At 40.2% G+C, this 13,926-nt stretch overlaps 2 protein-coding genes across 4 annotated transcripts in view; both read left to right on the top strand.

Annotated features, from left to right (window-relative positions):
• LOC133436703 (apolipoprotein A-IV-like) overlaps positions 1-13,926 on the top strand; it is a 298,467-nt gene that overhangs the window by 176,391 nt on the left and 108,150 nt on the right. The window lies entirely within an intron of this gene.
• bcam (basal cell adhesion molecule (Lutheran blood group)) overlaps positions 10,236-13,926 on the top strand; it is a 52,122-nt gene continuing 48,431 nt past the window's right edge. For 2 of the 3 annotated variants that reach the window (XM_061717226.1, XM_061717225.1), the window contains exon 1: positions 10,237-10,492. In XM_061717226.1, the coding sequence (XP_061573210.1) occupies positions 10,429-10,492 (64 nt within the window). In that variant the 5' untranslated portion in view covers positions 10,237-10,428. Of the gene's footprint in view, positions 10,493-13,926 lie in introns of all 3 variants that reach the window. The other variant, XM_061717224.1, reaches the window with a different exon arrangement.

Below are 13,926 nucleotides of genomic sequence, written 5' to 3'. Positions count from 1 at the left end.
GAAGAGGAGCGCTGTCCAGTGGATCGAGAATGTTGTTGTCTATATTTGCATTTGTAAGAAAGACAATGTCTCAAGGGGCGGCCTGTTGTTAGCCCTGTCACCAGGCGCCACATGAGTAAAGATGTAATGGTTCAGGCTTCATTGGACACAAGCAGATGGGTCCCTTTGATGGGCAGCAACACACACACACACACACACACACACACACACACACACACACACACACACACACACACACACACACACACACACACACACACACACACACACACACACACACACAGGTAGATAACAGCTCAGACAGCAAATTATTGACTTGAGTGCACTTGAAGCTCTTGATTAAAAGCTTTTACTAATAATAACCCACCAATTTGTCACCCGAAAAGAAGTAAATGATGACGGAATACCACCTGCAACTGAAACAATTTTTCAATATCAATGTTTCATTAGGAAAAAAAAATGTATTACATCTGCTCCGCTAACTTTTTAAAAATTACAGTGTTTAAAATGTCTGTGTCTGTCAGGGCAGATGTGTCATAGTTTTCTAGTAAAATGTACAGCATGTTTGACCAAAGCTGCCACACATGCCTTTATACTTTCATTTGGGAATGAAAAGGACAAAAGAACATTTGGATGACGGTGTAACATAGCTTTGGGTGACATCAGTAAATCCACCAAGAAAAGCCTAAACACACAAATATTGTGCTCGCATATTTAAATACACCATTTAAGTTTGACCGAGATGGCAACACGTTCACATTTCTATTGTAACCTCCAGGGAAGACACGGAGAAAGTGCAATTGCCTGCAATTCATTCTCTGGCAAAGGATGATTAATATTCCATAAAATGGTTTATGTATTCATATTCAAAGCCTCGGGGTTTGAACGCAGAGACGAGGCCAATGTTGAGTTGGTGGAGCCATGATAAAGTCCACACAGCCCAGCAGGCATGCGAGCTCGCGAATGTGTGTTTGAGAGCGAGTGCGGAGAAGATGGAGACTTTGAAGGCAAAGAGCTGAGTCCTAATTAATTTTCCTCTGAAAGCTACATTTACATGCATTACTGAGAAAGCCGTCTGAAGAAAAGCCAACTATGATTTGGACGTATAAAAGCCTCTTGAATGGAATAACAGCATAAAATCGCTCATTTAGAGTTTTGAAGAAAAGTCAAATGTATAAATAAATAAACAAATAAAATGTATTTAAAACGTTTAATGCATTTCAAGAGAAAATATAATAAAAAATATAGTATACATTAGGCTGAGTGGAAATTTTATACAGCAAAATGCAGGTTACATCACATCCTCATGTTTATTATGTCTGGTACCAGTTTTATTTATCTATTAATAGTGTAGCTTCACCCTTTGACCAGCTGTAGAGGGAGAAATAAGGCATTCTGATTTTTTCAATTGTTGCATTCAAAACCAAACAAAATACAAAACAAGAAGTTAATTTTCACAAACCAGTAAGAGTCTTGTTTCTCTCAAGAGGTGCACATATAATGACAAAAATGGGAATACCATTCCAAGATGTATTATTTTCGCTGTGCTGAAAATTCTGTTTTGAGAGCTTCGGGGACATCTCTGTGAGAACGAATTCGAATAAGGGCTCAGCCTGTTTGTGAGTGAGAAACTGGGTTATATGAACCTTATTTGAATGGTTTACTCAAAGAGGTGACTCAGAAACGGCCCCTATATCCCACTTTAATCACTGTGGCTGTTTGTCACTGTCTCATAGCGTTTTTTCTTTTCCTTGCACTGTTTTTTACGCAGCACTGAATCACCTGTAAATTACATTATCATTGCAGATTTGCCCTGCTGGTAAGAGATTAACTCCACTGCTGTTACCATATATACATGTTTTCCATTTAAAGAAACAACACAACTGTGAAGACTCATGTACTTGAATGACATTGCTTCCTTCTTCTCGAGGACTCCAGTAAATGCAAGCACTTCGCAGCAGTGATACTCTCCGGCATACAGTGATCTGCTCTGTGTGCACGGAAATGGCTACAACATTATTCTGCACCACTTCCTGTGGCATGAACTTAGAGTAGACAGATCCCCTTTCCACAGAGTGGGTGGCATAGTGCTTGGCAGTCATTTCCGCAAAGTCTTTCGTGAGACACAGACACATGTTGGAACTCGTGCTCCCATGTTTGATAATTCGATGACAAGTCTATGCATGTTCTTCCAGGCCCAAATATTGTTTTCGGGAGAATTGAAGGATGTCAACGCCCAGCAACTTAAATATGCACCAATAATACGGTTAAGTTGAAATTACTTCATACTGCTATCAGAATTTAACTGTGTTGTGAAGACAACCAGTAAAGTGTGCAGGTTTAATGGTGTAGATTTACAACTACGTTGTAGGTAGAAATATTATAAAGTTTGACATCACATTTCATTAAATAACAAAACTGCAGATTCTTTTTTTAATACTGTTTTTTTTTTTGGAAAAAAAGCAAAGAAAAAAAAGGCCAAAAAAACCCGACCATGGTGACCAAGGATTAACTGGTGGGAAAACAAGCGGGAGGTATCGTGTGCAATGCCAGGAATGTTACAGGGGAGGAAAAATAAACTGACCGTGAAATAAAAGATTTAGAAAAAAAGGTTAAGTTAGTCAATACCGGTATTTGAAAATAAGCACAGTCCGATCTGGATCTTACGTATTTCTGTCAGTATAAAGTTATCTCCTGGAAGGACCAGCTGCACAGACTAAACCAATAACTATCAATGTTCAAAATGTTACATGATCACATTTTTTGAGTTTTCTTTTCTTTCCATTCCTCCACATAACTCAATGAGAGCCATTAAGGGATGCAATTCAGAATTGCTGCATCTGTGTCTACATTTCAAATTACGCTGCAAAAACAGTCAAATTTGTCTTATTTTAAGCAGAAATGTCTGCTATACATAAGATTTCTTAAAACTAACAAAAAAGTTTTAAATAGCCCTTTTCCCCCATTTTCTGGAAACAATGTTCTTTTAAAACACTCTTATAAATGAGTTTTTGCAGTGTAATCTTGTATTGCTTACTCTGAGAATGACATACGGTAAGTACCAATTTAAATGAAACCCAGTCCATTGAATCGGCCGCATTTTAAACAGAAATCTGAAATACCAAATATGTTGGGGTGAATCATGATGATCTGTCCATGTTAGTGACTGCATTTCTGGGTATTTTCTTCATCAGTACCAGTTGGAAGCGAATGTAAGCAATATGGGGTAGAGATTTCTAGAGAAGAGCTTCATCATGGTGCAAGCTCGCCTTTGTGACTCACGCCCCACTTGAGTCACGGTCCACTGTGTATCAGTGCTCGGAAAATTGCTATGATACATTCTGCAGCCCAGCCAACATGGGCGATGCCAAGAGGAGTGAAGTGTAATGGAGATGCAGAGAGAGATGAGAGTGGACAGTGATGCCAGACACGTAAAGAAGAAGAGAGTAAAAGTCAGAGAAACAAAGGGAATGATCAAAGAATCATAGGAGACGTGAAGGATGGAGCCTCTGCACATCCGTCTTCACCATAATGTGGAGACATGAGAATTAATATGAGCTTACAGCCACCTTCACTTTCATATGCTTCCCCTCTTATTTCTTTCGCTCTGCTTATACTTTGCTATTACTCCCTGAGGCTAAACGTTACCCAACCTCTGACTGGAATTAAAGTTCTCCTCTCTTCTTCCTCTCCTAATCTGTTCTCTTCATTATTCTTTCATTACACATCTTTGGTCCCTTTGTAGTTCCTCCATGTCTCTGTTTCTCTTTATCCCAATGCTTTAAGCTGATGTGTCAAATATTCTCTCTGTCAGGTAGCCTAATTTTTTAAATTGGGTGGGGGTGGTATATCATAAAAAACAAGGGTCTATCATGTAGGCTGTCTGCTTTCTATTTTAAAGGTGTTGCTGTTTTCTTCTCCTTCTTCATGGACATTCAATGACAGTGTTCGTAGAACTTTTACATGCTGTGAATGATATATAATTTGAGAAAATGTAGAACTTACTGATAGCCAAATTGATCCTTTTTTTGTCTTATGCTAATAGAAGGACTTCTAGAATGCCTTTCACCACCATACCTGCAGTGCAACTCTAGTTCTGCAGAGCTATGTGGGTCACACTACCATTACACTTCTGAACCGAAGATGACTGAAACTTTTCAATACTACCTGGATGGAGTGGGGGCAATCATCTATATTCATGGTGCTCAGACGATGGATCCCCCCTTAATCCCCTTTGTGTGTTGCATCATCGTGAGATTTCTTCTTTTCAGTCAGAAGCTGAGGCTTGCCATGAAACTCATCGTGTGCAGCAGTGTCCCCTTGGGTTGAAGTGTAATTTGATTATTATTTGGGTGCAGCTTACTGTGACTACACCTGAACCTGTGCAAAGTCTGACACTACAAACTCCTCCACTGACAGTTCACAGTTTCATTATGGTTTTGATCATGTAAGAGCCAAATTTAGAGAAAGAGAATATACTGTATATGAATCAAAATTGACCTACTGTCTCATTTTATATTATATATTATATATTATATATTTAATGAAATATTACTTGCACTATCATTAGAAGAGATCAAAAAAGAGAACGAAGCTCACATTGTGGGTGATCTGAGGTTACTGTTTCCCGTGTGAACTCTGGACGCTGTGTAGGCTGTGTATGCAGGATGTTACATGATTTAACCGCAATGACAAGGTTCATTTCAGGGTTATGTGTCTATGCCACCTACCCACTGTGTCAATCAGATAAGTATACATATCGTCTCACTTCTGTATTCAGTATATAACTAGTTCAGGGTATAGACTGACTCTACTTTTAATGACCTTCATCTCTATGGTTGCATTTGATGGCAATTGGAACTTCAGAGTTTTCAGTCTCTAATCAGGTGAACGCAAAGAAAACACCACCAGTAGTTAACATTCCTTCTTGGTACTTCATTTAAGATTTCCCAATCTCAATAGCCATATTTTAAGTAATTCCCTAAAACAACAACTAGTGCAGTTATATACGCTAAATACTGATTCTCCTCCTTTCAAGTAAGATTAATTGTACCTGCAAATGTTTTTTTTTAATCCCTGTTCTTTGATTGAAAATGCATAAAGATCATTACCGTTTAGTAAAGCATTTTATGCTCGCCCAAGTTGACATTTTCATTATCTGTGTTTCATTTGCTTTTTACATTTGATATTTACGTTCTCCAATTTGAAGTCATAAGTGTAACAACTACTGATTGTGTTTCAAGTGAGCATGACGCTAAAAGATGAATAGTTCATCTGCTTATGGAAAACCACAAAGATTAAAAAAAAAAAAACTAAAAGAGAAACATCAGCCATTTTTTCTATTCCCAAAGTTTTTAGACTGACAAGGTTTTAAATTTCCCCTCCTAACATACAGTTCATAAGGTAGCATACATGGAACAGATGACTAGAGAGTTCCAAACAGCATTAATCCTTTCATCCTTGATATTTTTTGGTAATGGACTCCCATTGGGTTGTGATTTATATTGTTGCCTCAAAGCAAAAGGGTTCTCAGTTAAAATCTCAGCAGGTGACTTTCTGCGGGTAGTTTCCCTGTGCCACGCTGTATTGGAATTGAGTATAGAAAAATGGATGGATGTACACCTGTTCAGATAAAACCTCCAGGGTGAAAAAAGGTAAGCTTGCAGGTGAGTGTAATTACCTGCCATGCAGGCCCAGGACGTTTTGTCCGAAAGTGACTGATTTCCCTCTTTTGTTGGAAATCCCCAGTGGTGGAGATCAAGTACCTCCGACTCTTTTTCCCAGGTGAAGGAAAGAGGAACCGTAACATCGACGGGCAGACTGGTAGAACTTCAGCACTAATGCCACCTGCCTGAGTTCTGTCTCAACTGGACACGTGAATGTAAAGCCAAAGCTCTTAATTTATCACCCAGTCTAGATTCCTACCATGTTCAAGTCTGGAAAAAAGATTTGCAAGCTGATCTACAGTTTCAACTCACTCAAATTTCTTTTGCAGGGACGGTTGTCTGGACATTTAATGCTTCAAGTGGGATTGATGTTCTATCATGGCCGATGCTGAAATTTCTAGTGATATGAAAATCAAAGCAGAATGTCCTCTGGACGTCTCTGTGCTGGACGTATTCTGGGCATGTCTCTATGGAGCAATGTGCAGTGATTAAAAACCCACCTGGCTTGGAAACATACCAAAAGAGATATAAGGGCACCTTGCTTTGTCTACTTCCGCTCAAGTTCTCAGTGAGCTGTAAAGAAAAACAACAAAAAAACAACTTAATCAAGGAACTAAGGAGATTACTGTCAATTTTTAGAGACAAAACATCAACTTTCTTGATCAAAAAAGGACAAAGTGAGCTTTGACCAGAAATTTGACTTGTCGGTATTATAGGTTGCACAATGTGCACCATAGTGTGAACACAGTATTGTAACTTTACAACACATTTGGTGCAGACATGAACAGAGGTGGACAGAGTACTCGACTTCAGTACTTGAGTAAGAGTACAAATACTACTGGTCAAAATTTACTCCGTTACAAGTAAAAGTAGCTCAGTCAAAATATTACTCGAGTAAGAGTAGAAAAGTACTTGCTTTTAAAGGTACTTAAGTATCCAAAAGTAAATGCTTTTAAATTTACTTTAAGTAAAAGTAAGAGTAAGAGTAAATTTCTTATTTTCCACATCAGTAAATTACTATATTTTTTCTAAATTAATTTAAGGATCTTTTAACTCTTGTTTCTGAGAATTAACTCTTTGAAACCAGCTGCACTGATGTGCTGCTTTTAGAACCACAATGTTATATAAAACCTGCAGAAACACCAAAAACAAATCAAATGAATGGGATCATAAGAGGACAGCAGATGATGCAGAGTTTATTAACAATCATGAACTGAAACCAAATTAACCTGCACCATCCTATTGTCTTTTTGATTTTTTCTTTCTTCTCCTGACGCAGGCGTAGCCATTGTTGCGGCTCTGTCTTGACAAACGCAGGCTACTTTGGCGGTATCGTTTTGAGGAGGCTTGACGTATTTCCGCTTTACGTACATCCCAGTGGAGAGCGTGCACTGTGATAGGTCTCCTCCTTTGACAAAAACAGCTTGTGTCCAATAGGATTTTAGGGAAGAAGAAAAAAGAAGAAAAAAGAGCAGACCTGAAAGTAACGAGTACTTTTCAGCCTTCCTAGAAATTTACTCGAGTAAAAGTAAAAATATTTGTCTTGGAAATGTATTCAAGTAAGAGCAATAAGTACCAAAGAAATCTAATACTCAAGTAAAGTACAAATCCTCTGGATATGTACTTAAGTCCAGTACTCAAGTAAATTTACTCCGTTACTGTCCACCACTGGACATGAACATACTCTATATGCTTTGGGCCAAACGGTGGTTATAAACTAGAAACATTTGGGCTGTGTTCTGCACTTTGTTTGAAGTAGCTCGACCCCACTGTCATTTTAAAAAGTCTCATGACTGACATCTTCACTACAAATCAGATCCAGGGTTTCCTTCTTTTGATGTCTAAAATTTGTTTCATGTGCCTAAATAGAAAAGTCTGAGAAAGGGGCTGGGAGCATTCATCTTCATTCTTCACCCTTCCCCTAATAATCCCTCTCCCTCCTCTCTGCTCATCCTCCTGATTTCTCCTTTGCTACTACTTTCTCTATCCTTTTCCGCGTCTCCTTATGTCCTAATCGCCCGTCTCCTCTGCCGCAGCTCCATTAGGTAATGAACCGGTACAGTAAATCACAGCTGATGTATGTATGAGTAAGAGCCCTGCATAAAAATACACCACGCTCAGCTAAATCAGCAACCTCTACAGCTATGCAGCTTGATATAGGTGTTATGTAAGGCAATGCAAAGACCATGCTGTATTAAGCTTTTCACCACAGACTTAGTTAGGCTTTTTAATGGTATGTTTCTGCACCATGGAGAGATGATTATTACTGGGTCGATGTTGGGAACGAATGGCTATATTGATGTTAGATACAGTAGCTGTTGGGGGGATATTTCTCCGTCTCCTGCTGGCATGTCCAGGAATAGACTGGAGTGAAAGAGTTTCTAAGAATTACAGGGTTCAGCGGTGAACTACCTGCTTCGGTCCGATCAAATTTACAGTAGCCTCATTAGACACCTGCCGGTGTCCTCTTTATGTGAAGAGCAACTGTGAGTGCGTTCCTGGGAGCTGAACGACCACATTCCAACCAGATATGTGACTCGTCTTTGTATATTGTAACGTGAAACATGTTGTAGAGATCGCTTCTCTTCTTCGAACAGGGCTAGGAAAATATTAACCAGCTGTTTTGGACCAACTATGTTTGGAATGTTTGTCTTTTAATGCAACTGTTCTTCAAGGGATTATTGTAACTTGCAGGGCCTGTCGATCATTTATTACTTCCTCACCCTTAACTGGAAACTAGGAACTATGTGTAGATGTGCTGTGTGTTTACGTTGTCTACTGAACTGAACAATGGTAGAATTAGGTCATGCAGTAGTAGACTAATTTCACTTTATGTTTTCTCACCTCCAGGCAAATAGGATTTGATATAATTCAAACTATACAGGCTCCAAACACTGAGACTTGGATTACAGTATTGTGACTTAGGTGAATAAGCTACTTTGCCTGTCTAGATAGCTTAATATCTGTGCTATAATTAGCTGAAAAGGCTATACCATACCCTTGTAAATACAAAAAAACATATTGGAAAGAGATTACATGTCTAGGAATGAATGGTATGTCTCTCAGTGACGAACAGCTTAGCCCACGCTCAAGGACTATAGCCTCCAGTTGCATGAAAATTAAAATCATTATCTGGGACAGATTTAAGTTGGGGATAGTCTAACCAAGGCAGGAAATTTGTTTATAGAACAAAGTGGCAAAAGAAGAAAGCTTGTGTGTTTGTTGAGTATCTGACCTGCTGAAGCAATTCTGACTGATAATCTGGCAGATGGATTTACAAACCTACTGACTCAACAGCCACTTGTTCTAAAGCCCTCATTATGACTTCATTTCTGTGGGCTGGCCTATCAACAAATAAGATAGATCTTCCAGAACCGAGGTTCAGATTGTTTTGATACTTTGCATGTTTTTAATAAAAGATAAAATCAGCAACTGTGTGAGTTCAGCAGAATAAATCCCATTCTTATTACACTGACATATTCCTGTCTTGACAAGCTCCTACAGATGGAGAGGGATCTTCTCAGCAATATTTTGGTATAGCTACAGGCACTCAGTGTTGTCTGCAAATATTATCCCCTCAGGTTAAATAGTTGGGTACAGCCTGATATCATGACACTCCCACCCCGTGCTTCATTGTAAGAAGCTTGCTAGTAGCCATGACCAAGCTCACTACAAACACCCCGGAGAAGATCACATTATACTGAACATTTGTCAAAGAAAACACATTAATAAATAATGGAGTTTACTTAGCTTATAGTCAGCGAGGTTTTCCTTCTTTGTTTATGTAAATTTTCCAAAGGTAACAGGTTTGTTGTGTTAGCCTTTTCAGAGACAGAAATGTTCAAATTGAAGTAAAATGGGCCCTGTTGCTCTTGATAGTTTCAGCTGCTGGTTTTATAGCTCTTGAACATAGCAACAATAATGTCTCACCATGTTTTCAGAAGTAGGTCGCTGATGTTCCTGTATCCATTTCCTTCTTTGTGATGCAACATAATCCATTTCGATACTTCTGATCATTCTCTTCTATAGGGAGCCTTTATCCAGAGAACACTTGGGGGGAGAAGGTTCTGGTCTTAATAGGCCATTTCTTTTTTAATTTTATTTATCTTTTCATAATGATCTACATGTAAAACGGAAAACTTTAAATCGCACGGACACATATTCACTTGACAGATTCCCAATCTATGTTAACAATAGACAAATAGATATAGTCTAGGAATGTTTCTCCGATCGTCATGACTTCAAAAATAACGCATTCCTTTTGACATGAAAGTTGAATTGCACAGGGATGTAGTTCTACTCTGTATTTACTACTTGGTTCTTCTTCGCTCAGAGCCGGCGAGCCTCATGATAAAATCACTTTTAACTCGTCTTAAAGAAATCCGGCGGGCCCCTGTGGACCTATACGCAATTAGTCAAGCAGGTCTTTTCACTGCAACTGAGGTGGAGAGACGAGGGGGAGGGTAGGGGACTGCATGGGGGGGAGAGAGGGGGTCACCTTTTGTGCAAATATATCAACCACGTAGACTACCAGCAGCATCAGATTTCTGAGTGGATGGGTGTGTGTATGAGAGAGAGAGAGAGAGAGGCAGAGAGAGAGAGAGATCACTCTGGCACACAGAGAGAGAGAGGGAGAGAAGTCTAGAAGGCTTATAGGAACATTGAAAGAAGAGAAAGACCTGCTGCTCTGCCACATTTCCCTCACTTTACAGCCAAAAAAACAAGGTGAATACTTTTCCTTGAAAAAGTTCAAGAAGGTGCCATGGACGGGATAACCGTGGGACGCGCGTCGCTCCTGTGCACCTTGCTGCTCTGGGCAATTCAAGGTAAGTCTCTTCAACACTTTCCGCTGCATTTCCTTTATTGTGCCCCCGTCCCGCTAACTCCACCACGCGTATGACACGGTTCTGCTGGGATTTCCATGCCTCCGTGCTGGGAATTTCTTACTTTCCTCTTCGGCTGAGTCCGTCCGCACAAACCTGTCTGCTCGCGTCGCAGCTTATTAAGTTCAAGCCCGCTTCATCCAACACTGTTTTAAATGTCGTTTACCGCTGTTGCGCTCCCCAGCCTTTGCATATTTATTGAGGGGGGAAAAAAAGGCCGGCAGCAGGTGGAAAACTGGACTTTTTTCTCAAAGAAAAATGTAGGAATAGTGTATTTGGTTTCAACAGCAGAGTAAATAAAAATTGCCTGCAGGAGCTGCGCTGTGGTCACAAACGGGACAGTTCAGAAGTGGTCACTGCTTTTCTGATGTGCAGGAAGTCTCAGCTCCGCACTTGAGCGCACTTTTTAATAAACAGGACTGCAGTAGCCTACTTTCTGCGGAAACACTGCTAATTCAGCAGGCTTCAGCCAATAACCACTTTAAAAAAAAGATACACGGGTGAACACAACTTCCAGACCGCCTATAAAACACTTGTTAGGTTTATGATGTTAACAAAAAGATGAAAGAAAAACTTCCATCATCCTCAGTTTAAGCCAGTTAGTCTCTTCATCTGTTGCAAGGAGTCACACAGGCTGAGTTTTTTATTGTAAGGATCCGGTTCCCGGTCTCTTTCAGCCGCTGCGTCTGGCTGCAGTGGTGCAGTTTTCTGCGCTTTGATGTCTGATGATCTGCAGGATTGGCACTGAGCCTCACCCCCAGCACACTCAGGCCCCACCAGAAAAAAACCCCAAACTAAGCCCTTCTAAATGCAATTTCTCTTTCGCCTTATGTGATATTTGGTGAATCAATGGTGGACAAAGTTACTTTACTAATTTGTATGAACCCAGTATGACTGGTGTTTGTCCCCTGAGGTCCAATTAGATATGTTTTTTTTTATTCTGTCACTTTCTATATCACTGTTGTGCAAAATTGTATAATTTCTGTCAAAAAACTATAGTGTTGTAGGTAATACCTAATTTCCAATAGTGTGAATCAGAGTTAGGGTGGGGTTTTGGTTGCTGGTGTCTCCACTCTTTCTGTGCTCCAGTTCTTCCCCCCTCCCTCACTGTTCTCCCCGAGTCACAGCATATTTTCTAATCACTCTGCTGGCACCCTTCATTTTTTTGTAAACTGAATTGCAACATGTTTGCCTAACTTTCCCTCCTCTATCACACTCGCTTTTGCTTAATTTATTGGATGCTCTTTTAGCGTTTCCTCCCTCAGATTCAGTTTGTGTGTTTGCTACGTGTCTGCCCTTCACAGGGCATTTTAACAGGTAGGCTACCTACTGTGCTGCAAAAGTGGCCTGTAATTGATGGGATCGAGTGTGGTGTAGACACCGCACAGCTGCGATGCCTTCATTTGAAGGCTTGGTTCCAGGTGCTGAGCCCTCCCACCCCCTCACACACACACAGACACACACACACACGCGCACACACACAAACCCAACCCCTCGTCATTTGAATGCCCCAAAACTGCTGCTCTGAAGTTATTTAAAAAAAAAAAACAGTGAAAAGTTAGCCAAAGTTCTCTCCCTCTCTCTGAAACATCCTCTTTTTGTCTCCTTCAAGCATTGTTTTGTCTAATAATAGCAGCTGCTGTTGCGTCTCTTAGGACTTGTGTCGCAGACCTACATTCTGAGAATTACTGGCCACACACGTGCATTTTCCAACTATGTCAGCACCGAGCACAAATGTGCACTAAATAGGGCAACACACGTCCGGATGAGTTGCATCTTAGGTGTGACTGAGAGTGTGTTGCCATGAAAAAAAAAGGCACCATCAGAAGTTTTTGCAAGCAGCTGGTAGTCATGCTGATGGAGAGCGCTCAGTGGCGGCGCCTACTGGTGGCCACTGGAACGTTATCTCACCCCATTTGACTTTACCAGAGGTTCTAAATCAAAGAAAAGACCAACACTGCTCTTTTTAAGTTTGAATATATATTAGCTGATCTTTTCAAAAGCAGAATTCTTATCGTTTGGAAAGTCTCACTGTACCTGTAAACATCATTCCTCTTTTTTATGGGAAACACAGTAAAATATAACATATACAGTATTATGTACCTAAAATCTCCAACAGCATTGTGTTATATCACAGATACAACTTCTGTTATTTCAAATCTCATATATTTGGAAAAATATGTCTTTTATATTGAGATACCGAAAGAGCAACAGAAGCAACTGTGAAACATCCTTAACTGTTCTTTTAACTTTAATTTGAGCTTATTTGGGAGATAAAAAGAACATAGTGACATTAGAGTAAAGAGACAAAAGGACAGTCGGATGCTCAGATGAGTTTGAGTTAAATTGTAGAGACTTGTGAAACAAGTGGAAAGAATCAGCCTGACAAGCATCGGTTGGGTTGAAGGTGTTAGCCTCTAACACGTAACGTCAGCCTCTTTGTCTAACACCGCCTTAATTCTCACAGTCATTTCCTCACTTTTAATTTCTGTGCCCCCTGCCAGTGCTCCATAAGAAGTGTACCCCCTGCAGCTATGTGTAATTATTATGGTATTAGGCCAGAAAAAGAGCCATTTAGCCATGAGAGGGATAAATCCAGAGAGCCACTCTTCCAGCTGTCCCGGGGCACTTTTGGGTTAGAGCTTGGTAGCTTACATGCATTCTTGAATATATGAATGCGCAAGTATTTATAGGCGTGCATAGATAGCGGGCAAGTTTAGGCATACATGCATACATTATGTGTACAGTACTCTTTCCAAATGTTACGTAACACTGGAAACCTTATAGCTGGACACGATGTAATGAGCTGCTTTGGGAATGCAGGAACATGTTTGGCCTCTTGTCATTTAGGTCTCCCGGGGCCATGATTATTGCGTTTGTGAAGTTGTGTAACTGTGAGACGGTGACTGAGTAAATCACTGAGCTGGACTCAGAGGCATTCCTCAGTGCACGTTGGTGCTTGCCCAGTATATGTTTTTCCCCATCATCACCTCGAATTCTATGGAAAAAGTCTTCCCTTTTCCCTTTAAAACCACTCTTAACCATAATTCACATGAAATGATCCATGTACATACAGATAACCACATTGTGCTTTTCATCTTGTCATCATCAAGGATGCATTCTTGTAGGTGAAATAAAAAAGTTTGTTTTAAAGCCAGGTTTCATTCTTGTGGTTTGATTCAGTGAAGCAACTGCAGGCACCAGCTAAACATTTGTCAGTAAAGGGATATTTCGACCCAACTCCGCTCTGAAATCCATTCAACTTGCCCTCCAATATTTATTATGTGCTAGAAATAACACATTGAACCATTGCGGCAGTGTGCGAGGGCACTGATGTTGGCTGGCGAGCTGGCAGTGAGCCCTGGCATTCAACTGAG

Source organism: Cololabis saira, chromosome 3 (genome assembly GCF_033807715.1).
Source record: "Cololabis saira isolate AMF1-May2022 chromosome 3, fColSai1.1, whole genome shotgun sequence".
In the NCBI taxonomy this organism is placed as follows: Eukaryota; Metazoa; Chordata; class Actinopteri; order Beloniformes; family Belonidae; genus Cololabis; species Cololabis saira.
The sequence above is the reverse complement of the archived record's forward strand: the minus strand, read 5'-3'. Positions and strand labels throughout refer to the sequence as shown.